Genomic DNA, 22,418 nt, shown 5'->3' with positions numbered 1-22,418 from the left:
CCTATATGTACATTAGAAATCTTTTATTATAATATGTAAATTTACACTTTTTGTCCAACTCTAACTTCAGGATTATTTTTTGTGCCTCATATAATACATTCCAATTGACTCATATATCAATTTTTTTGAGTAGCATAAGTAAATTTAGTTCATCTGCCTATTTATATACTTTAAATAGACCAGTGTAAACAGATTCTTATCTTCCATATGTTGAAATGTTTTAGTAAAGTAAAGACAAAACTGCCTAGTCAACAAAGATGGCATTGAATTGCACTGTTTTGGAAAAAAAAGTTAAGTGAACTAGATGCCTGTTAATCTGGTTCTTTAAATATCATAAACAAAAGTATCAGAATGTGTTTCCAAGGACAAAGGCGGAGTTTTCCGGGCTTTGATTGGTTGCTGCCTTGTCCTGTCCCACGGCCATCCTTAATTGGCTTTGGGTAGATTGGGATCACATAAGCAGGGTGACATTTATTGCTTTCCTAGTTGTTTCTTTGCACTGAGGCCTGAGATTCCCAAGGAGTAACTGTAAAAGAGTTCTTTCCTTTTGTCTATGATCTACGAGAGGGGATCATTCTAAGAAGAGCAGGCATGAGTTTGAGTGCGAGAAGAGTCACTCTGCCTGCAATAACGCCAATAGTTCTACAGAAGAGGGTATGTGGCTGCTTTTTTTTTTTTCTTTTCTTTTTCTGGCTGTTTTTTCTCCCCCGCCACGTTACTGTGTTTATTAATATATGAGAAACTTTAGTTACATATCCTGAGAGAGGCTGTAATTCATTGAGGCTACAGGTAATTAAAGGATATATTATTGGAATTAGACTAGGGAGAAAAAACATGCTGCGCCAGAACATCTCTGTAGTAAAAAAGCTCCACGTAAAAGCAGTTTGGTCTCGATTTCAGGGCATTGTGATTAAGAGACTGCATTGAAGCTTTTTCTTTCCTCTTTTTTTTGTCCCTCTGCTGTAACTTCAGGCCCCTTTGCCTTTAGTTCATTAGGGAATCTGCTAGCTATTATGTTTTATATTTGTTTACTGAGGAAGTTTTTTTTTTTGTTTTGTTTCACTATAATTTATAACACATCCATCTTCATTGTTGAACGGACTGTATAATTGTTTTACTGTTTAAACATATGGCACCAGTTTATTATCCTCTGGTTTCTACCCATTTCTATTGAGTTTCTCCCAATTTGTTTAAGAAAAACTTTCCATTAAATTTCCCTGTGAAAGGATTTTCTGTTAATTATTAATGTAACCATTTCTGAGTATGAAAATATCTATTAGTTTTTTGTAAAGATTATTTTTATGCCTTACTTGCAGTAGTGTATTTTATAAGATAATAAATACACCGTATAATGGAGCATTTAAGTAAAGCTGAATATACTAAATTTCTCTTGTGAATACACTAAATAACAGCATTATATTGAACTCTTTCAAGAATCAAATCCGTTGCATAGAAAAAGAAAGCACCGAAACATATTTTTGGCAATATTCTTTCTGAGTGGTTTTGGTGACACTAGAAACTGTAATGTTTATTTCCATACCTGACTTTTTTAGTTAACTGTTAGTTAATTATTATTGTATTCCATTAAGTTAAAGGTCATGGTTGAATTTATTTGAAAATGACAACTCTAACAATTAAGGTTTTTTGGTTTGTTTTTTTTAGAAAACGAGTGTCTTTTTTATAGTTTTTAATTTTTCGGTTTTCAGATTTTCTTATTCAGTCCACCATTTATTCACTAGGGACATTTTACTTGGCGTTGGAATAGTATATGGTAATTTTGCCAAGATTTGTCCTTTATCTTTCCTGATGCCTTTCTCTCATGTTAAACAAATTTAATTAAAAATATTTTGCTTTGAGTTTGAATCTTTATTTGGATTTAGACTTAGCAGTGCATTAATAATGACCATATAGGTTTCCTGATTCATTGCGAATGTGAAAAAATATATTAATATGTATCAAATCTATGTTGTTATGTTTGAGTTCTTCTTTATCCAGTTAATATTGCAGTTTAGATTGACCAAGAAATGTTCATCATACGGTGTTTTTGGACAACATGTTGGTCTGATGGAAAGCATACCACCTGGTCTGTTCGTTTACTAGCTGTGTGAGTGACCTTGGGCAAGTCACTTGAACTCTCAGTCATTACTTTCTCACCTGTAAGATAATAGCTGAGAGATTTTCATTAAGTGCTCTCTTCAGCCTCATTTGCATCCATAATTATGTGAATCAAATACTATAGTTTGTGTTTTCATAGTTATAGTAAACCATTTCTTATTTTCTTAGAGTATAAAAAGCTAAAAAATGATGCTATCAGTTTCAAGGACTTTAAGCAATTAGTCTAGGGGAAATTGTTATGAGTAAAACTTGGCTAGAAAATAGCTTCTAGCACTGACTAGTAAGTAGCAAACCAAGGTTATTCTGGAAAGCCGTGATTAGAATTGATGTTAGTTCTGAGCTGCCACTAGACACATCACTGTGATTTCTCTTGGTCTTTTTATAATAAGCTTCTTGCCAGGTTTCTGTTATAATAATTACATAAGTCCAAATTCCCTGAGCCCAAATCTGTGTTATTCCCTAACACTGAGTACACGAATTAAATGTTCATATAATTTAGCACATTATGACTTGCAGAAAGTACTTAGGCCATTTCTTTCACCTGATATTTTGACCGCCAAAGGATCCATCATCTATAATATTGTTCTGAAAATGTTAGTGTCTCTTATTTTTGGAATTGGCTATTTTTCTGACTAAAAAACATCCATCTGCTCTGGCTACACCACGTTTTTTATTTTATTTTCCCCCCCAAATAGGAAATGATTCCACACTTGTAATTAACTTGTCATTTTCTATATGCACCGTTATTCGGTGATCTTACAAATCAGTTACAAACATTTCTTAGAGGATTTTGGGGGCAGCTTCTCATTTTCCCAAGAAGGCAGGTGCTTTTCCCACAGGTTTGACATAAAGTTTGCTCATCCTGAATGAGTAGCTCTTGCAAAATAATTTGCCAACTGGAATCCTAATCATTTGAAATGCTAAGGGTATTTCTGACAATGCTTAGTAGCACTAGGGAGTGCATTTTCCATCAGCTAACATATCTGACCTAAATGGCCGTTAAGAGTCTCCTGAGAGTGGTTAGGAACTTGAATTTTAACTATGGCTGTTAACATGGTATGGATCTTTTTGGGGGACGATCAAATACACTTTGATCTTTGAAGAATAGAGTATTTTGGTAGACTCTCAATCGAGCACATTGGAAATAAATTTTTGGCTTCCTTTAATTTTATGTAGAACTGATTTCCTTGATTCTTAGCGAATCAAGGTTCTAGTGAAGAAGGTTTCATCATATCTTCCAGAAATTATCACTAAAGGTTCTGAATGAATCCTTTATTTCATAGCATTTTTCTCAGATAACTACTAGGTTATTCCTTTTTTTTTTCCCTTCAGATGAGAAGACTGAGTTTCTTGGGGGTGGAGTGACTTATGCAAGGTCACCCAGAAGGTCAATGGCAAAGTTAGAAATAGAATCTAAGTCTTGTGACTTCCAGTGAGTTTCTCCTGGATACGTGTTACTTCCTGAAATTAATATGTTAATGAAATTGCCTTATGGTGTGTATAATTGCCATTCAACTTCTAGTCTGGAATTACCTTAGACAAATCCTTTCATCTTCATCTTTACCCAGCTCCCCATATGCTTTAGTATTGAAAACATTTTATTCAGAAAGCAGTTGTAAGCAACAAAGTGAGTGATTTTGTGTGTGTGTGTGTGTGTGTGTGTGTGAGAGAGAGAGAGAGATTGAGAGAGAGAAAGAGAGAATGAGAGAGAATGAGAGAGAGAGAGAGGGAGAAAGACAATTAATTTATATCCGGAACACTAGATGGTACATTGCATCAAGAAAACATTTTAAGGTCTCAAAAAAATTAACCAAAGACTTAAGCAGGGTAAAGTATAAATGAAGTACAATATAAAATACACATATTTTATTTTTATTAGAAAGGCTACAGGATCATAAGGCCAGATGTCCATATTCTGGTTTTGTGGATAGGAATCTTTCATGCCTCTATCAGATTAACATTGTTTTGCAAATTATGCTTACAAGCATTTCTGCATTCTTTATCCATACTACAGTTACAGAGGTGTTGATAAACACACAAGATCCCAAAGGGTCTTCTGAACTCTCAGAGAAGAAAGGGATAACTTTTAGAATATATTTTTCTTAAGAGTCATATCCTTTTTAAAAATCTCAAATTCATGAGTATAACATGGAGCAATGCCATTTATCAAAAGATTCAATTCCTCTTCTGTACAAGAGAATAGTTTGTTATATTCATTTCCTTCTTCATACACTTAGAATCATTGCTATGTTTTTCAAATTGATTTTTGTGAAAAATGAAATAGATCATATCATTCTTTTGTTCAGAAACTTAAATATGTACAAAATCTGTCCGAACGTATGTAACAGTCAGGGCCTGGATGCACTGTAGTTTCTCTAGCTTCACCCGAAGCCTCCTCTCTGGCATTGTTTTTTTCTCCCTGTGCTCCAGTGTTTGCTGTTTTTCCCTCTGTACTTCAGCTCCCAGTCTTTTGCTCAGTGGTCTATGGATAACTTCAGGCTCCTATTTGCTTTTCCAAAGGTTGTTTATTGTCTGTGCCCCAGCTCAAGCTGTGGTACCATCTTGGAACCTTCTAAGATTCTTTCTCATTTATCTTAATGTTATCTTGATTCAGTATCAGTGGACTTGCCTTTGTTACTCCTTTCTCAATTCAGTAACTCCGGTCATGTGACATCAATTTTATTATTACCTTTTATGAAATTTAAGTCTTATTAACTATCCATAGGTGTGTATCTTATGGTTTCTGGCTTTTCAGATTTGACTTTACGTCTTTTCTGTGTATCTTGTGTATTTTTTATGTATCTTATACTATTTAGTTCTCAAATTTTGTCGCTTTTTGTCTTACAACTGGATTTTAAAACTGTAAGGGAAAGTCTTTTCAGACAAAGTGCTTTGTCAGTTACAGGTTGAATTTCATTTCATGTAACCATAAAACTCAAAAGACAGCGTATTAAACAGGGAAGAGATTTATTTTTCTTTTACTTTACAAGAAGAATCAGTCCAAAGCTAATGTAGCAGCTGCATAACGTCCTGAGGCAACTAAGCTCCTGCTTACTTTCTATTACATCCTTCTTAGTGTGGTTCCCTTTTCCTTTTATGGGAAGATAAATGCAAATCTGCCGTCAGTCATCCTGTTCACATTGCTGGCATACAAATGGGAAAGACCTAGGGCATGCCATCGTTCTGTCAGATGTTCAAGTGCCACCCTGAAATAACCAGGAGCTTCTGCTTACATCTTACTGACCAGGATTGTGTCACGTGGTCAACCCTGGACACAGGGAAGCCAGGAAATGTAGGCCTTGAGCTTGACACACTGCCCTCCTCATCAGAATCAAGATTCATTAGGAGTGGAGAGGGGAAGGGTAGTGCCTGGTGGGCATCTAGCCATCTCTATTACAAGTGCCTTGGACAGAATTGGCATTTGATATATGTTTACCTTGGATTTGTATTAATGCCCTGCCAGATATGAAATATGGTTATGCTGTCTGAACAAATGTATCCCATTACTTGTATGAAGATAGCAGACGGAGTGCTTAGTAGGGAGAGAGCAGGTTTCCTGAGTAAGGGAAGGTAATGGAGATCCACAGGTAGTGCCCTGAGTTCAGGTGGCTGGCAGGCTTGGAAGGTGGTCGTGAGTCTTGTTATTGCCATTTACCCAGAGTTCTCATTCTTGCCAAACCTTGATCTTTCTTCTGCCCTTTTCATCTTTATACAGGGTGACTTATTTGCATATTGACCCAGGAAGGGTACCAAACAGATGAATGGTTTTTGTGTTTTCACAAAATGTTTTCTTTGCTGAGAAGTGAGTTTTCAGGAAGTGCGATGGAGTCGAGATTGTGTGTTTTGGAGCCAGGAAGTCCTGAGTTTAAGCTCAGCTCTGTCACTGACCAGTCTTCTTTTAAACCTTTGTGAGAATCCGTTTTTCTGTCTTGGGGATAATGAGGCTTCCCTACAGAACAGTTGTGAGGGTTAAACTAGATAAATATTTAACAGTACTTGCCATATAGTAGAAGCTCAACAAATGTGAATTCCTTTTTCCCCCCTCATCTGTAAAATGGCATGTTTTGCTAGTTTCACAGTTTAAAATCTCCCAGCTACTATGAATTTAAATTTTTTGTTCCCTGTCCTATTAAGGTGGTTACATAAAAATGTCCATGTAGCAAATGAATCATATAAAAAGTAGTTGTCCTTGATATAATGCAGCCAGGGAGAGAAAGATAATATGCCTTTCAAATCCTTGTTCCCTTTGCTCCCTTTCTATAACTTTGGGTGGATTCTAATTTGAATTTAAATCTAACTATTATATGCTGATAAGTGGTGCTAAGTGATAATAGGGGGGTTAGATTATTTCTCCTTTTACTATCCTAGGGAGTATCCGGCAGGGACTCCTGGGTCATATATTTGAAAGAGGTAAAATTGTGTCTAGTGTTTAGACATTATTTCATTAGACAAAGGTGATGCTACTGGATATAGCTATATGGTGGCAGGGGATATGTCACTTTTGATCATCGCTGGGCTCAGTGCTCAGCACAGGGAAGGTACAGAGTTGATATATAATTACCGTCAGTTCAATAAACACAATTGAAAAAACAAACAAACTCCATCTTGCTGCTATGGACAATTTGGTGTACTCATTGCCCACCCCACACACCAATAAAAATAAAAACAGCTATAATGTGTTCAGCCCTGATTACAAATTCTCATTAATCCTCATAAGAACTGTGCACAGTTGGTGGAGAAACCCAGTTTTGGATGAGGAAAGTGGGGTGTGGAGAAGTTAAGTATCTTATCCAAGACACGCTGCTAATAAATGATGGAGGCAGGACTGAGCTCCAGGCCTGCTCTGCCAGCACAGGAAGCTGCTTCTTACAATCGCATGGGCACACGTATGCCAGCCGCAGAGCTGCCACCACGGCGCAGCGGCACTGCTCTCCTCTCACCTGTAATCTACTCATTGGACAGTCTTGAACCTTTCTGCCAATATGCCTTTTGCTCTCCTTGTTATTTTTCCCTTGTTCACTCAATCTCAAAGACATCGTGACTAAACTGTGTTAGAAGTAGTTAGAGCGCAGTGGGACTGTAGGAGTCTCTTGGGTCTTACTCATAAATGCCTTATTGACTTTCAAACATTTATTATAATAATCTCTAACATTAATTGAGTGCTATCAGTTTGTCAGCATGTGGTCCATTTTACAGTATGAGGAATCTAAGGCTCATAACTGATAAGCCGGTGGTCTGGGTTTGGCTCACAGCGGACTCCAGGGCCCATCACAGCCATGAGCACCTGGATGAATCCCCATGAGAACAGGAACTGGGCCCCATATTATGCTGTAAACTACAGTGCCTGGTTCACGTTTGGCAAGCAAGACAGATTAAAAATAGCCGGCTGATTTAACAGTCTCAGACTCTTACTTGGGGCAGTCTTAGAGCTGGCTTTCCTGGCTGTGCTCCAGCACCCTAAGCCAAATCTAGAAAATACGAATCTCTCTTTGGCAGAAAAGAGAAGCAAGATCTTTGGTAATTTCAGATATTAAACCCTCTGAAAGGATAATGATTTTCTACCCCTGTAGGATATTAAAAATGATTGCTCTTAAGACAGTTCCAAAAGAGAAATTAAAAAACCATTTTGGCAAGAACAGCATTTCAGAAAGTGATTATATCTTCCTAATTGGACATGCATATGTGGACATATACATTCGATTGTGTTTGTGAAAAATATCAGGAATATCATTTCATAGTTTCGGAAGTCAAATTAGTTTGGATGGTTCTATCAAGATTTGAAGAAAAATTTTGACATCAGCATTCTAAATGCCAGGGAGAACCTCCAGCTTCAGATTCCTGCTGAGGTGAGTGAGTGAGTGAGTGAGTGAGTGTGTGTGTGTGTGTTCCTGATTTTATATATATATATACAGCATATGCCAATATTCCTCTTATTGAAGTTTAAGATAGAGGCATGATTTATCTTAACAATTCAAAAAGTTAAGAATATTTAGGAATAGATTTAAACTTTGTTAAAAGCTTGTAATTATATTAAGCAGGACCTCCGTAGGGTTAACTGTTAAAGTTGTAATTTTCAAAACATATTTTACTTTCTCTATTTGCATCCACTGAAAAATAGAGACTCCCTCTGCTGGCTATTTCATATATGCAATTTTTCTGTCAAGTTATGCTGAGAAAAGTGAAATGCAAAGAAAAAAACCCTTTTCTGACATTCAAAAAACGAGGTGCTTTGGGACATATGTGCATTTTTATGTTCTAGTGTTTAGTTATTTAATAGTTTTTTCCAAGATGGTGTATAGAAGCAGCAGCTTAAAGTAGGGTGAAAGTCGGATGAGCAGAGTAGAAAGGGCAGGGTCAGGTAGGAACTCAGAGACAGGCTTCCATGGCTGGCTCTGCCAGTGACCAGCCGGAGATCCTGGGCAAGTCACAGCCTTTCCAGCCTGGGCTTCTTCTTTTGTAAAATCGGAGAATTTTAGTGGATGTTCTCCAAAACCCTTCTGTTAGTATTTTATGATTCTAACAATATTGATTTCATTTCTTTTAAAGGAATATGCTTTATATATGTTTTATACTGATATCAATAAATATTTAGAAAAATGAAGCAAAGGTAAAATTACAAAAATGGATATAACTTATTTGTTCCTAGTATAGTCTTAGGTCTAGAAAGTGATATTTTGTATGCTATTATAAGTTTGTCAAATAATGCCCCCAAATATTCCAGAAAGACTGAACACAGCATATTTATGGCGTCTGTGGCACCTTAAATTACAAGAAGCATAATTATTTTATATGTTTCCAATTAAACTGTGACATACCGTTGACGATGAATTACACCCAAATTTCAGTGAAGTTAAGTGTGAAAAAGTGTGCTTTTAAAAATCAGTGAAATAAGGTAGTTCCTAAAAGTGCTTGAGCCAGCCAGCTCAAGAATCGTGATAAAGTCTGATATGTCCTGGGCTCTAATAAATGTTATTTCCTCTCCTCTTCTCGCTTTTAATCACTTCTTCCTTCCCCCTCCCCCAACTTGTCCTTTCTCACTGTGAAACAATTTTTAACTTTTTTGCTTAGACATGTCTGATGGTTATTTTGGGAATAAATGATTGCTTAAAAACTGAAATGAGATACTGGAATAACACTGTGTCCAACATAAGCATGACCAGTGGCTTTTTTTTTTTTTTTTTGCTTTAAAATATGAATAAGCATTAGCACTTGTGAAGGTTTTTTCACTTCAAAGATGAATTAATCAGCACTGGCATCTTCACAGGAATTGCATAAGTTTTAAAAACACTGAGGCTTCAGAGAACACTCCTTTGATGAAGTCATTGGAAACTGTGGGATTTGTGATGTGACCCTCTTTATTATTCATACTGGATTGAGGTCCTAGGATAACATGTATATATACTTATGTATAGTGAGTGTATATGTGCATCCATGGCTTAGGATATTTTTAAACTTCATTTTCAATGTTTACCTTCTTTTATAAATGAAATTGGAGCTGTTTCTTTTGCCATATTTTTCTACCACATAACAGAGCAAACTGAAAGGGCTTCCAATTTCTCTCTTTGTAAAATTGCACCCCCAGTTGAGTGAGCTTCTTTCTACCCTCAAGGGAGAAAAGAAGCCCTTGGAAGGAGCAGTCTGCAAGAATCTTGGCCTGAGGCAAGAACAGAAAGGGGAAGATCTGAGTAGGGGAGAGAGGAGAAGGGCTTTAAGGAGACTTTGTGGGTCTCCTTTGCCTGCAGACTGTCTTTCTTCTCTTGGTTGGAAGCCTAGACGGGGCATGATTCGGCAGTGTCACTGATCCCAGCTGCCAGGTGTGGCAGTGCTAAACCCCTGCGCTGCCAAGTTTGGGGCACTTCCAGTAGTGAGGCCGTACTGGGCCTCTTTGGCCTGGCCTGATGCTGGCTGGGAAACAAATTAATACATCATAAAACTCTATCTACCCTTGCATTTGAATTTATATCCAGAACTTATGGAAGACCTGTATGGATCCCCAGTAACATAGGTCCTTTAACTCTGAATTGGTTGTCTCTATCCAGGCATGCCCTGTAATTTCCCCATTGAAATGTAATAACATGCAAATGTATACCATTCAGAGTTTTTACAGAAGTGGAGTGGGGGTGATCCATCTTGTGACCTTCAGGGTTGTGGACCAACTGAAAGAGCCTGGGTCCGTGGTGGCCTGATGGAACTGCCTCACCAGCCCCCGAGCTGTCCACTTCTGGTTTCAAATGGGAGAAAAAAATAAATAAACCTCAATTTGGTTAATAAGCCAGTGTAGGGTAGCTTTTCTGTTACTTGTAGCTGAACCTGTTTCTCAATGATTAAGTCACCATGTGGCCATTTATCCTTATTCTCTTATCTCTTTGTAATCATATTCTTGTAAAACAGTCATTTAGAGCTTAATGCTCTATCTTCAACCATTGAAGAAGGTACCCTGTCACTTGTATATCTTAAAAAGGATCCCCTATTGTAGTGGCCCCCTCTCTAGTTGTGTTTATGGAAACCAGTGTTCAGCAGTTCTGGATGCAGATACCTTTCATAGGCACCTGTGATGCCTCACCTGGTCCTCATAACTTAGTCCCTCTGATGTTGGCAAAGTGCGTTGTTTACTGTTCTGTGCACATTTTTTACTGTCAGGCCTTCGTGTCTTTGCTCATAATGGTTGTCCCACACAGGTGTCTTCCTACTTTTTTTTTTTTTAATTCTCATGGAATCCCAGACTTGAAACGTGCCATAGAGGTCTCCTAATCCACCTTTGTTCAGTTCACAAATTTCAGGAAACCTTAACCTATGTTTTCTCTTTGGTTCATGTGTATCACTTCTCCCCTAGAGATTTTCAAACCCTGGGAGGTTTCAGAGCTACTGTTTTGGAATCTGTAACATTGTCTCCTACCAGCTACGCATGATGGTTTCCTTCATCACTAAAAATGTTTCTGATGGCCCACTATGTGCCTGGCCCTGTGCTAACTGCTGGGGGTATGATGGGAAGCAAACGTGGATGTCATCCCTGCTGTCATGCAGCGTTCTGAGTAGTGGAGGCCCGTGCATAGTAATTACAAAGCTGAACATCCACGTACATGGAATAGAGAGCCTGGGCCCACACTGGGAGGGTCATTGAACGCTTCCTTAGTGGTTTATCTGAGGGATGACAAGTAGAAGGTGGAGAAACACTGTCTGAGGCAGCAGGAACAGTATGTGCAAAGTCCTGTGTCTGTCAGGAAAGGATAGAGCCATCTCAGGAAACTGAGGGAAAAAATATATGGTTGGAGTTAGAGAATAAGGAAGGGATTATGGGGAGTAAAGCTGAAAAGGGGGCGTAGGTATATGGAATGGACCTCTTTGTGTCAATCAATTCCTGTAATTCTGATATTGGTGACAATATCTATATTGAGTTAATATCTTATAACTAATCAAGTATGTATTGTCATGCTCCAATCAAATGCGTTGTTGAATATCTCAAAAGAGAATTTGACTCCCTGCTAACTGATTTCTCTAAACTATGTACTATTTTGCTCTTAAGTAAGTATTTGACAGCTAGCAAAATGATACAGGATGGTAATAAAGAAGCAACAGCTTTTCTTGAGCTGTTAGAGTCTTTTGGAACAGCCTTTGTTTTTAAAATATAACATTTTGTTAGAGATTTAGAATAAGTAATAATGAATACATTATTTTCCATTCCCTTCAAGGGAACACATTAAGTTGCTTAATTCAAAATATCTAAGAATGTCTCCTCTTATCGTAGGACACTGTGTTCCTTATTTAGAAGAATGTCCAGGGCTATTTAGAATAGTCCAGGGCTACTCTGACCTCGATATAAAAATATTTCACATGTCTTAAGTACGTTGCCTATCTGTTAAAAATATTAGAGAGGGAAAGCGAGAAGGGGAGGGTGAGGGAGGGGGAAGAAAAAGACTGTTGGGGTGTGCTTATCTTCTGTGTCAAGGTTTCCATTTTAGGAGCACAAATTTAATTTTTAAATTAACTGCATTTAAATACCACATTTAATTCTTATTACTTTTTAATTTACAATAATTTAAACACCACATTTAAATACCAAGATCTTGTGATGAAAAGTATGTAGCTTTTAAACAGAAAAAAAATTTTCATTTATTATATCTGTTAAACATATGTGTTGTTTATATATAGTTAATAGAAAAAAGAACTAATCAGAAACAGTCTCAGAGAGACAGAGAAAAAAACTGAAGGTTGCTAGATGGGAAGGGACTGGATATGAGGGAGAAGGTGAGGGGATTAGAAAGCACAAATTGGTAACCACAATACTGCCACGGGGATATGAAACACAGTTTAGGGAATATAATCAATAATGTTGTAAAGATTATGTAGGGTGTCAGATGGGCACTTGTCTTATTAGGGAGACCACTTCATGGACAGGGTGGATGCCTGATCACTGCAGTGTACACTGGAAGCTAAAGCTGAGTAATACTGAATGGTCACAGGATGTGGAGCACAGCATAAAGAATAGAGTCAATGGAACTGTAACAGTTCTATCAATGTCATCAGGGTGTACAGTTTCAAATGATCTTCTAGATAAATTGATATAGTTAATATTCTCCTTACCCTGTTTTTCACTTTACAAAGTAATCTGTGAATTTGGCCACTGACCTTGAGATACATAATATCCATTTATTAAATAGCATGATAATACACGTATGATCTTCAAATCTCTTTTTCACCTCTCAGTATATGGAGCAAACAGGATACCAGTATTTTGCTCTAATGATTCTTAAGAACAGTTCTGCTATTTGGTTTTTACATGATCACAAAAGTTTTTAACTTAGTTTTAATTGATACTAGTCATGTATCTTTTCTGAAGACTTCTTTTCTTAAATAAGAAGTTTCAGTATAGTCATACTTTTGGCAAGAAGCATAGTCAACTCTCCTAAAGAGTTAAGTCTTAGATTCACATTCCCCTTTTCTTAAATTTTAAGGAGCAATAAATGGAAATAAAATTAGACTTTTAACAAAGGCATCCCATTGGCTAGTGTAAAGATTTTTCATAATTACTGAATTGATCTAAGAGATGACAAGGATTTACTGCCGTGGAATGTCAACCAAAATATAAATTTATCATTCATAGATAAATGTGTATTTTGGACAAATATCAGCATTAAATAGGATTTAAAAAAAAATGAAATGGAGCTCCAAAAAAAGTATTAAGTTTTTCTCTTAGCAGGTGTTATTTATATAAAAAATTAGTACATGTACCTATTCCAAAATTCTAAGTTGGCCTAGCCGTTCTAAAGTTACGTGTCTTGATTCTTGACAACTTATTTCTTTCAAATTTGCAGCAACAGTTTGAAGAAAATAGGCTTTCCTGATTGGTTACCTTTCTTTTTTCATTTTCCCCAACTTTTACCTCTTGCTCTTTTCTTGTCCTCTTCTTGAATTTGGCCTAAGCTTCAGAATGTCTCCAGTTTTTCATTTTCTTAGTCCCTCTGATATAAAAGATAGAGCATGACAAATAAGAGGCATGCTTCTGTCACCCCAGGTGATAGGAGTTTACTGTCAGAAATCCTGGGTAGTGAGAAAGTGCAAGGAGCCTATTCAGCAGCCACCAGGCCATTCCCAATTGCCCCATTTCTTGTGCAGCCCTTCTCGGAGGGCACTGAAATAGTGGATCCTCCTTGTCTCACATGATGGAGCAGCCCCAGGGTTGGCTTTTCTCGTCTTTTCAGGAATGGTTGTCTTCACGTGGCTTTTAGTAGAAGCACCCACTAATGTTTGATCCAGTCATTAACCACATGGATGTGTAGTGGACGGCATCCTTTGGTGCCCCGCCAGTTGTCTAGTACAGACACAAATAATGAAGGTACACATTTCACAACAGTCGCCTACTCAAATGCAGTCATGGGTGTCACTGAGATTGCCAGCAGCTCTCGGAGTCTCAGTGAACCACATGTGTTAACCACAAAATAAATGAACTGAAATAAAAGCTCAATCACATCTGATTTTGACAGTATATTTTTATGACCTTTTTCATATAACTTTATGGCTGCCTCAATGACTTTAAAAACTCAGAACTGCCCACTAGCAGCAACATTGAGTCAATGCTTACCTAGGATTATTTATATGAAGAAAAAGTATATCTGTTGCTCATTGAGAAGAATTTTAATTTCCTGAGTGTAAAAATTAAATTAGTCATATAATCTGTACCAAAATATTTTTAAATTGAAATTTACAAATATGCTTTGAGTGCCTACTATGGTCAAAACACTTTGATCGGCTTTGCAGGATTACAAAGTTCATTCATTCCAAAGATCTTTATTAAGCCATGCACTGCCTTGGGCTAGGTCCCTAGGATTTGATGACAAATGGTGAACAAACAGGTTTTTCTTATAGGAGCTTACTAGTACAGGAGGAACTAGTACTAGTTGAGGAGGAAGACATGCAAATACAAAATAAGAGCAAATAAGAGGGGCACGTTACAAAGCCATGGGCCGTCAGGGAAGACTTTCTGGAAGAAGTGCCATGGAAACTGGGGCCAAGTAATAAGTAGGAATTTGCCAAAGAAAGCATATTGTTGGTGGTTGGGGCATGATTCCAAGCAAAGATACCTCACATGCAACTAAGGAAAAATGGGTTGCAAGTGGTTGTCATTTTTGGCTAGGATCACAGAATGATCTCTTCCATAGGCTAGGATGCTGGAGAGTGTGCATTCTAAGCAGTTTGGACTTTATCCCATGAGGTCCCACTCCCCTGGTTCTCTTCCTACCTCACTTTATCTTTCAGGCTTTCTTGCCTCGCGCTCACTGTTAAATATTGGAATTTCTTAGGTCAGCCCTAGATTCTTTTTTTTTTGTTACTGTTTTTTTTTTTCTCCCTTGTCAGATGTATTCATGTCCATGAGTTTGTTTAGCACTTGTAAGCTTGGTGATTCTGAAGTCAATTCTGTTTTAGGTTCTTCCATCTCTGTCATTACCGTCATGCTTAGCGCTGCGTTTCCTTAGGACTACGCTCCCTCTTTGCTGTTCCTGCCATCCCTGACTCCTCTTAATCCTCAGAACCTGCCAAATTCCTCCTTCAAGTCCCAGGGACTTTGCACAGCTTCTGCTCCCTTAGCCTGAAATGCTCTTGCCTTCTCCTTGCCTAACTCCTACGCACTCCTCCTTTAATTCTTGGCTTAAATATTGCTTTTCCCCAGGTGTCTTTTGGGCCTCTCCTAACCCCTATTTTATAATTTAGTGACTTGCTGTGCTTTTATTGTTTTTAATACTACTTACCTGCTAGACTTGAAGCTCTGTGAAGGTAACAACCATCTCTGTCTGTGATGGCTTTATATTAAATCACTGAGCAAATGACCTGTACCTTACTTGGGGTCTTAATAAACTCAATGAGCTGCTTGAGTTAGGACAATGAGGAGCTAATGAAGAGTTTTAATAACAGAGTGACCTGATTGGATTGGCTATTGGAAAGTTTATTCTGCTGTCGGTATGGAGAATGAGTTGGAGGAGTCCATGGCTAGAACTAGGGAGATAAGTAAGTGGGTGTTACCTCTACAAGCTCATGGCATCAGCACACATATGATAAAAACACAAAGAATTCAAGTGATCCTTGATCCAGGGGCTCAATGACAGTTTCAGAACTCTTTTCGTCTCTTGGCAAGGCTAACTCCATCTGGGCCCCATTTTCCCACAGTCTTTGTCTTTATGAATTGTAGCAGGTTTACCCCACATCTGCCCAGTAGAAAAGAGGTCTCACCCTATGGTTATGTGGACCAATACCAGATTGGTTCTGACTGGCTCTGATCAGGTAATATACCCATCTCTGAAGGACTCATTGTTGCCATGGGGATTCGAGGTGTTGATGGATCAGTCTGGATCACATGTTTTATCGGGAGTCGAGTCAGTGGTACACTGGAAAACTGGCTTAAAAAAAGATTTTTTTTAAAGGCCACTTTTGTAGTATCTGTCAATGTCTTTGGTATATGTACTCTCCCACCATGGCAGATTTCAAGATGCCTGGCTTGCAAAGTTTCTAAATTTTAACAATCAGTCCTTACAAGCTTGTTCCAGCAGCTCCAGCACACCATCTCTAGCTGAAGGTGGAGCAGCCAGAATCACAAAGACTGATGGTGAGGGGAGGGGTGGTGCTCTAAAAAGCAATCAGAGTACTCTTAAAAGAGGGGTAAGTGCCTGGTAGCCAAATTCAATGAGTAAGTTTGCACTGTACCACGTAACATATACTTTTGTTTTACTGATTTTATTTTACTGAAGAATTTTTGAAAGTTCTTATACCATTTCCTTGAAGAACATTTGTAAGGACCATCTAATATTCCATTCTGTGAAAGTACTGTAGTTTACCATTCTTTCCTTGTTGAGTCTTTAGAATGATAGAATTATAGCAATGCTTTGCTGGACATGTCTATGCCTAACGTCATTTTCCACATTTAGGACAGACTTATTAAGATAGTTTGCTTAAGTAGAATTGCTGGGTCAAAGTAAAGAAATTTGATATTTTTGATAAATACTTTCCAATAGGTGTACAAAATAGTTCTCCAATTTATATCACTACCTTCGTTGTAAGAGAGCAACTGTTATTGCACTGTCATTAAGTATAATTTAAAAATGGATAGGACAGAATTGATAAATCATTTTAATTTGCATTTGTTTGAATTGCTAAAGATGTTCAAATGTCATGTTTTTGTAACAGATGTATTATGTTGAATTGTCTTACCATTTCCCACTTTTGGGTGTGTGTGTTGATCTTACTGTTGTAAGATCTTACTATTGTACTATTGTCATGGCAATATATAATGAAACATAATTAATAGTGGAAATTCTAGCAGCAAGCACAGCTTGGTAAATGTTTAGGGGAGTACTGTATGCAAAACTCTAATTGTGTATAAATTAGGGTAACATAACTGCTCTAATAGATAGGTACAAATTCACAGTGAGTTAACATAATAAAAATGTATTTCTTGTTCATGTCAAAGTATCATACGGGGGTTCCTAGTTGGGCACCTTTCCTGTGGTTGTTCAGGGACAAAGACTCATTTTGTTTCATGGCTTTCCTCTCCCGTAGGTTCTTGTACTCATTTCCATTCTTCTCCTAGAGTGAGACATGATTGGCAACAATTTTCTCTCTCCTCTCTCATTTTTACAGATATTAGTGTTGGAAAACATGCTCCCATACTAAGTAGTTGAGAAAGGAAGAAGTTACGGCAATGCCATTCAATTCTTTGAATTCTGTATTTGTTTCCTGTGGCTGTTGTAACAAATTATCACAAACCGGGTGGCTTAAAACAACCAAATATTTATTCTCTCACAATTCTGGAGGCCAGAAGTCTAAAATCAGTATCACTGATTCTTGGGCTGAAACGAAGGTGTCCTCAGGAATGCATTTCCTCCAGAGGCTCTAGGAGAGAATCTGTTCTTTGCCTCTTCCAGCTTCTGGTGGCAGCTCATGCCTTGGCTGTTGGCACCATCACTAAGATCTTTACCTCTATGGTCATGTTGCCTTCTCCTCTTATGTCTGTGTCAAATCTCCCTCTGCTCTCTCTTATAAGAACAGTAGCATTTAGGGCCTACCCAGATAATCCAGGATAATCTCCTCATTTCAAGACCCTTAACTCAATCTACAAAGTCATTTTTTTTAGCCATATAAGGTAACATTCGCAGGTTCCAGGATTTAAGATGTGGATATCTTTTGGGGGCTGTTATTTACCGTACCATAAACTGCTTCGTATTACCATATTTTGCTGTGTATAATGCGCACCCATGTTTTTGGCCCAAACATTCAGGGGGAAAAAATCTTTCATTTTAATTTTTTAATTCAAATTTTTATTTGTTTATATTTAGTACTTGGTTTTTGTATTACAAAAGAATTTTAGCATTTATTTTTTTAACATATTATGGTACAAGAAATTTTATGTAACAAATAATTACAAAACACAAGAACAGATACAAGATATAAGAAATTTTATGTACCAGTAACACATTTACGATATTCATGCATCATAGAAGGCCAAGAACTCTTCGTAGTTGCAAGTTCATCGTAAGTTCAACAAAACTGATTATCTTATTCCAGGGTATTATTTTGCATATGGATATTGTTATAGATTTCTAAGGTTGCACTTTAAACTCATAAGCATAGATAAAAGAATTAAAAACAATTAGATCTGCCCCTGTATAATGCGCACCCTTATTTTTCCCTCACAGATTTAGGCAAAAAAGTGTGCGTTATATATGGCAAAATATGGTATATGTCAAAAAAAACCAAAAAAAAAACACACAAAAAATCTTTTAGTAATAAATCATTAAAGTTATTTTAAGTAATTTGTCAGTGACAGCTGAATTAATTCCGTCTATTTGTTTTGGAAGAATTGAGAATTTTATATCTAGTTGCGGGTCATTCACTTTCTTGCAAAGCTAGCTACGAATATATAAAATGTTCCCTTTGTTTGATGCATAGACAGTTTACACCCCAGAACAATAGCCAAAGTAAGGTTCAGTTCAGATGAGAAGTTTACCTTTGCTTTATGAATTAGCATAAAGGTGATATTGGCAGAAAAGGTGTGTTCTTAGGCGGATCTGTTTTTAAAAGATTCTGAAAAGGGGCTCATTTAGAACTACCTGCGTTTTCTGAGCCCTTCAAAAAGTGTTTCTGTGCTTCCAATTTGAAGACTATTGTCCTAGAATATGTCAGAACCTCAGAGAGAAGCCAGAGTGAAGCCTGTGGAAAAGAATGTTGTAGTTCGACAGTCTCCACAAAGATCTGAACCCCAGCCCATCTTCTCTGACCCCCAGTTGATAGTTGATGAACTACAATCCGTCAGCTGATCTTGACAGCTGAGCCTATACCTGCCAAGAAAACCTGAATTCTGAAAGTATGCTATTCTGAGCAGTGCGACTTACTGCCTCACCCTCCCAAGGGCAGAAAAAGCCCCACCTGTACTTTCTTCATTGCTACTTGTGACTAATTTGATGTCTGTTCATGATAATTCATCTCCTAGAAATATGGTGTTAACTCTCAGTCGATATCTGCCGTACTCCAAACTGTTTCACTTACTTGTGCTTGTCGGAACATAGCTCTTAATTAGTGTAATATATAAAATACAATACTTCATACTCTTACATTTTTCTTTCAGGGAGACTTTTAAACATTTTTTTTTTTGTTATAGTCACTATAATGTATCCTTAACAAATGGCTCGAAGTTCAGCAATAAAAATCTACTCTGTAAATCAAGCAGCAGTTTTCACTGAGACCACTGCAAATTCTATAAAGGAATAAAACACACAAGTCTTTTAATGTAGAGGCTTACAATGGAACATTGAGAATTAATTTGAGCTCCATAATAAATTAAGCTTTTAGACATCAAATAGAAATACATTTCTCCATTACTGTATTTTCTGGAAACCACTGAAATAAAATCAAAGGTGTGAGAATATTGTCTTACAGCTTCATCAACCATGCATTAGACCAAAGCTTACGAGAAAGAAATTTAGTTCTAGAGCTACTTGTGTACTTTTTGTTTTTTCACTCAGATTATATCTTTAAAACAGTAGAAACATTGCAGACACTAACGCTACCCAAATACTAATGTGTAATTGATTTACTGGCTTCCAATTCTTTATTTAACAATGTAACAGGAGCATAACCACTGTTGGTCTTCCTCAGCATAATATATAAAACTGATGTGTTTATTTATGTACATTTAATTTTTGTGGGTCTGTAGGTTATAAATACTCTTGCAATATCTATTCAGTGGTATTAAGTAACTTTCTTCATTTGCATGTTAAAATGAAGGAAAAGAACTAGAGTGGATTTCCCTGCTTAAGTAGGATATGTAGCTGCAGATGCCCTTGTCCATAGAATGAACCACTAACACCTTGACCTGTAAATCTTCTGTGAGTGTCCTTGATACAGTGAACCCGTGGACAAACTATTTGTCAAAACTTTGGTGACCAGCTACTCAGTTCTGTGTATTGTTCAGGAGATACTCTTGACCTTTCTTTGATTGACATAATGAATTTTCAGTGAAAAGAAGTCTAAAAGAGCGGGGGTGGTATCTGTTAGCTTAAAAAATATTTTTGATACAAAAATAATTCAGCTCATTGTAAATAACTGAGAAATAAAGATGTCAAGAAGAAAACAATATTATCCATAATTTTACAACACTGAGATGACATTTATTAGTTTCTCTATTTTAACACACTCTCTAATTATACTATCCATTCACTTTTGTAGACTACCTTCTTTGTGTGTGTACACTAAAAAATACATCCTGAGTATTTTAGTTTTTTTTTCACTTTACAGACTCCACATAAACTAGGAACTCTCCCTGCCTTTCCCTCTTGCCTTCCTCAATTTAGTAAATATTTACTATTTTGTACCAAACCTACTAGAAAAAAAGCACTGCTCTTGTGAGTTTGCATTCTAGTGGGGAGAAAAAAAAAAAGTGACTAAAATGTGTAGTCCCTTAAGTGATGATAAGCACTGTGGAGAAAAAGAAGGCAGGGAAGAGGGACAGAGTCCTAGGGTGGGGATGGGGAGGTGAGGGGGAGATGCACTTCAAGTGGAGGGACCAGAAAAGGCCTCCCAGACGGAGACATTTGAGTAGAGACCTGAAGCCGACAGCAGCAGGCCTTGCAGTGAAATGGAAGATTGTTCTAGACAGAGGCAACAGCAGGTGGAAAGGCCCAGATGAGGCAATGTGCTTATGTTCAGGAAGCAGACAGGAGGCCGATGTGTCTGGAGTGGAGTCAGTAAGGTGGGGTGTAACGGGAGAGTACTTCACAGAGCTGCTGCAGAGCTGGGTCCTGGAGGGTCTCGTAGGTCATGGGGGCGGGGGGACTTGACTATTACACTGAGTCAGAGGAAAAGGGACTGGAGGTCTTTGAGTCAGAGGGCAGTGTGATCTGATTTAGTTTTTCAAGGATACTGCTAAGAAGGCCAGAAGGCAGAGTTTGACCTTTTGGAGTCTTCCTGGATTGATCCTTGCCCATCTCTTACTTCTGCTAGTTGTGCACGCCCTGTTGTACTATCTTCACCCTATAGTCTGCACATTGATAAGGTTTAGTGTTTACAAGGTCCTGAAGCCTTACAGGCAAGAACATTTTGACTTGTGCGATAGAAAACAGTTGAAGGTTTTTGGCACTTTAGTTCACTTTAATGTCCAAGATAAGCTTAGGAAAGTTTCAGAGACGTTCTGTGTTGTTAGTAGATGAGCTGCTACAGTTGCTTCTGATCCATTAAAGCATACTCCAAATTACTAACGTCAGAAGAAGGAGCCCTTGACATTCAAAATATCGTAGGTCTATGGAATCTAAAGTCTGTTTTCAGGGTGATGTTTTCTGTGGCCAAAGAAACTTCAGTCTTCTTAGTGTTTTTACTATGAATGCATGTGTGTGATAGCTAATGTTAATGTGTATCTTATACGTGCAAGGCACTGAGTGAGTGGTTTTACATTAATCTTGGTAGATGCTCTCAGTACTTCGCCTCATAGCAACCCTGCTGCAAGGTATGTTTTTATGCAAGGTATGTTTTTTTTTTTTAATCTCCATCTACATATAGTAATACAAAGACTCAATGATGAAATACCTTGCTCAGAGTCAAATATTGCACAGATCTAAATTCTGTCAGATTCTAAAGTGTATGTGTTTTCCTTGAAAGCCTGTTGGTTTCTCCTCACCCCAATAGATCAGGCAAATGTTCCTGGGATTCTATTGTTGGGTCGTCTCTGTTTAAATTTCCATCTCTATCGCTCTTGCATGTTATAAGTTTGCATTTTGAACCCTCCAGAACATTTTCAGATAAATCTTTGCTAAGGTAGTATTGAAATTATCAGGATCAAACTGACCCAACCTGGTTCACTTTATAGCAGAGCCAGCTATTTATTTTGGCTGAGCAAGAAGGTCACATTGCAAATGACTTGTTCTTGAATTTCTACACGACATAAATAGTAATATGCTATTTGGAACTTTGAATACAATATCAATATTTCATATCCTCTGCCCATAATTATTAATAAAGAATGCTGAGAATTTTAATAGGTGGAATAAATCATCGAAGGCAGCTAAACATCCTGACTTTGTTATGAATCCTTGATTTGTCTCACTGTGGATGATGTTATGATGAGTTTCTAGTTGGACACACAATTTTATAAACATTGAGTGTAAAACATCAGTATATGAACAACTATGTTTCCCCTTGTCTCACGATGTAATAAAAACTTGTTTTATAACTGGTGTGTTTTACTTCACAACCACTGGATGTCACTATAGTTCCCCAGATGGAGTCCTCTGTTTTTATAATCATTGTTAAGAGGAAGGTGGGGGAAA

General features: G+C 37.4%; 1 protein-coding gene across 1 annotated transcript in view; it reads left to right on the top strand.

Annotated features, from left to right (window-relative positions):
* The first annotated feature begins 478 nt into the window (after positions 1 to 478).
* The window catches only part of GRB14 (growth factor receptor bound protein 14), a 56,196-nt gene continuing 34,256 nt past the window's right edge, over positions 479 to 22,418 (top strand). The window contains exon 1 of the mRNA XM_074329175.1: positions 479 to 654. Within this exon, the coding sequence (XP_074185276.1) occupies positions 592 to 654 (63 nt within the window). The 5' untranslated portion in view covers positions 479 to 591. The remainder of the gene's footprint in view (positions 655 to 22,418) is intronic.

The sequence above is a fragment of the Rhinolophus sinicus genome, linkage group LG01 (genome assembly GCF_036562045.2).
Source record: "Rhinolophus sinicus isolate RSC01 linkage group LG01, ASM3656204v1, whole genome shotgun sequence".
Taxonomy (NCBI): Eukaryota; Metazoa; Chordata; class Mammalia; order Chiroptera; family Rhinolophidae; genus Rhinolophus; species Rhinolophus sinicus.
The sequence above is the reverse complement of the archived record's forward strand: the minus strand, read 5'-3'. Positions and strand labels throughout refer to the sequence as shown.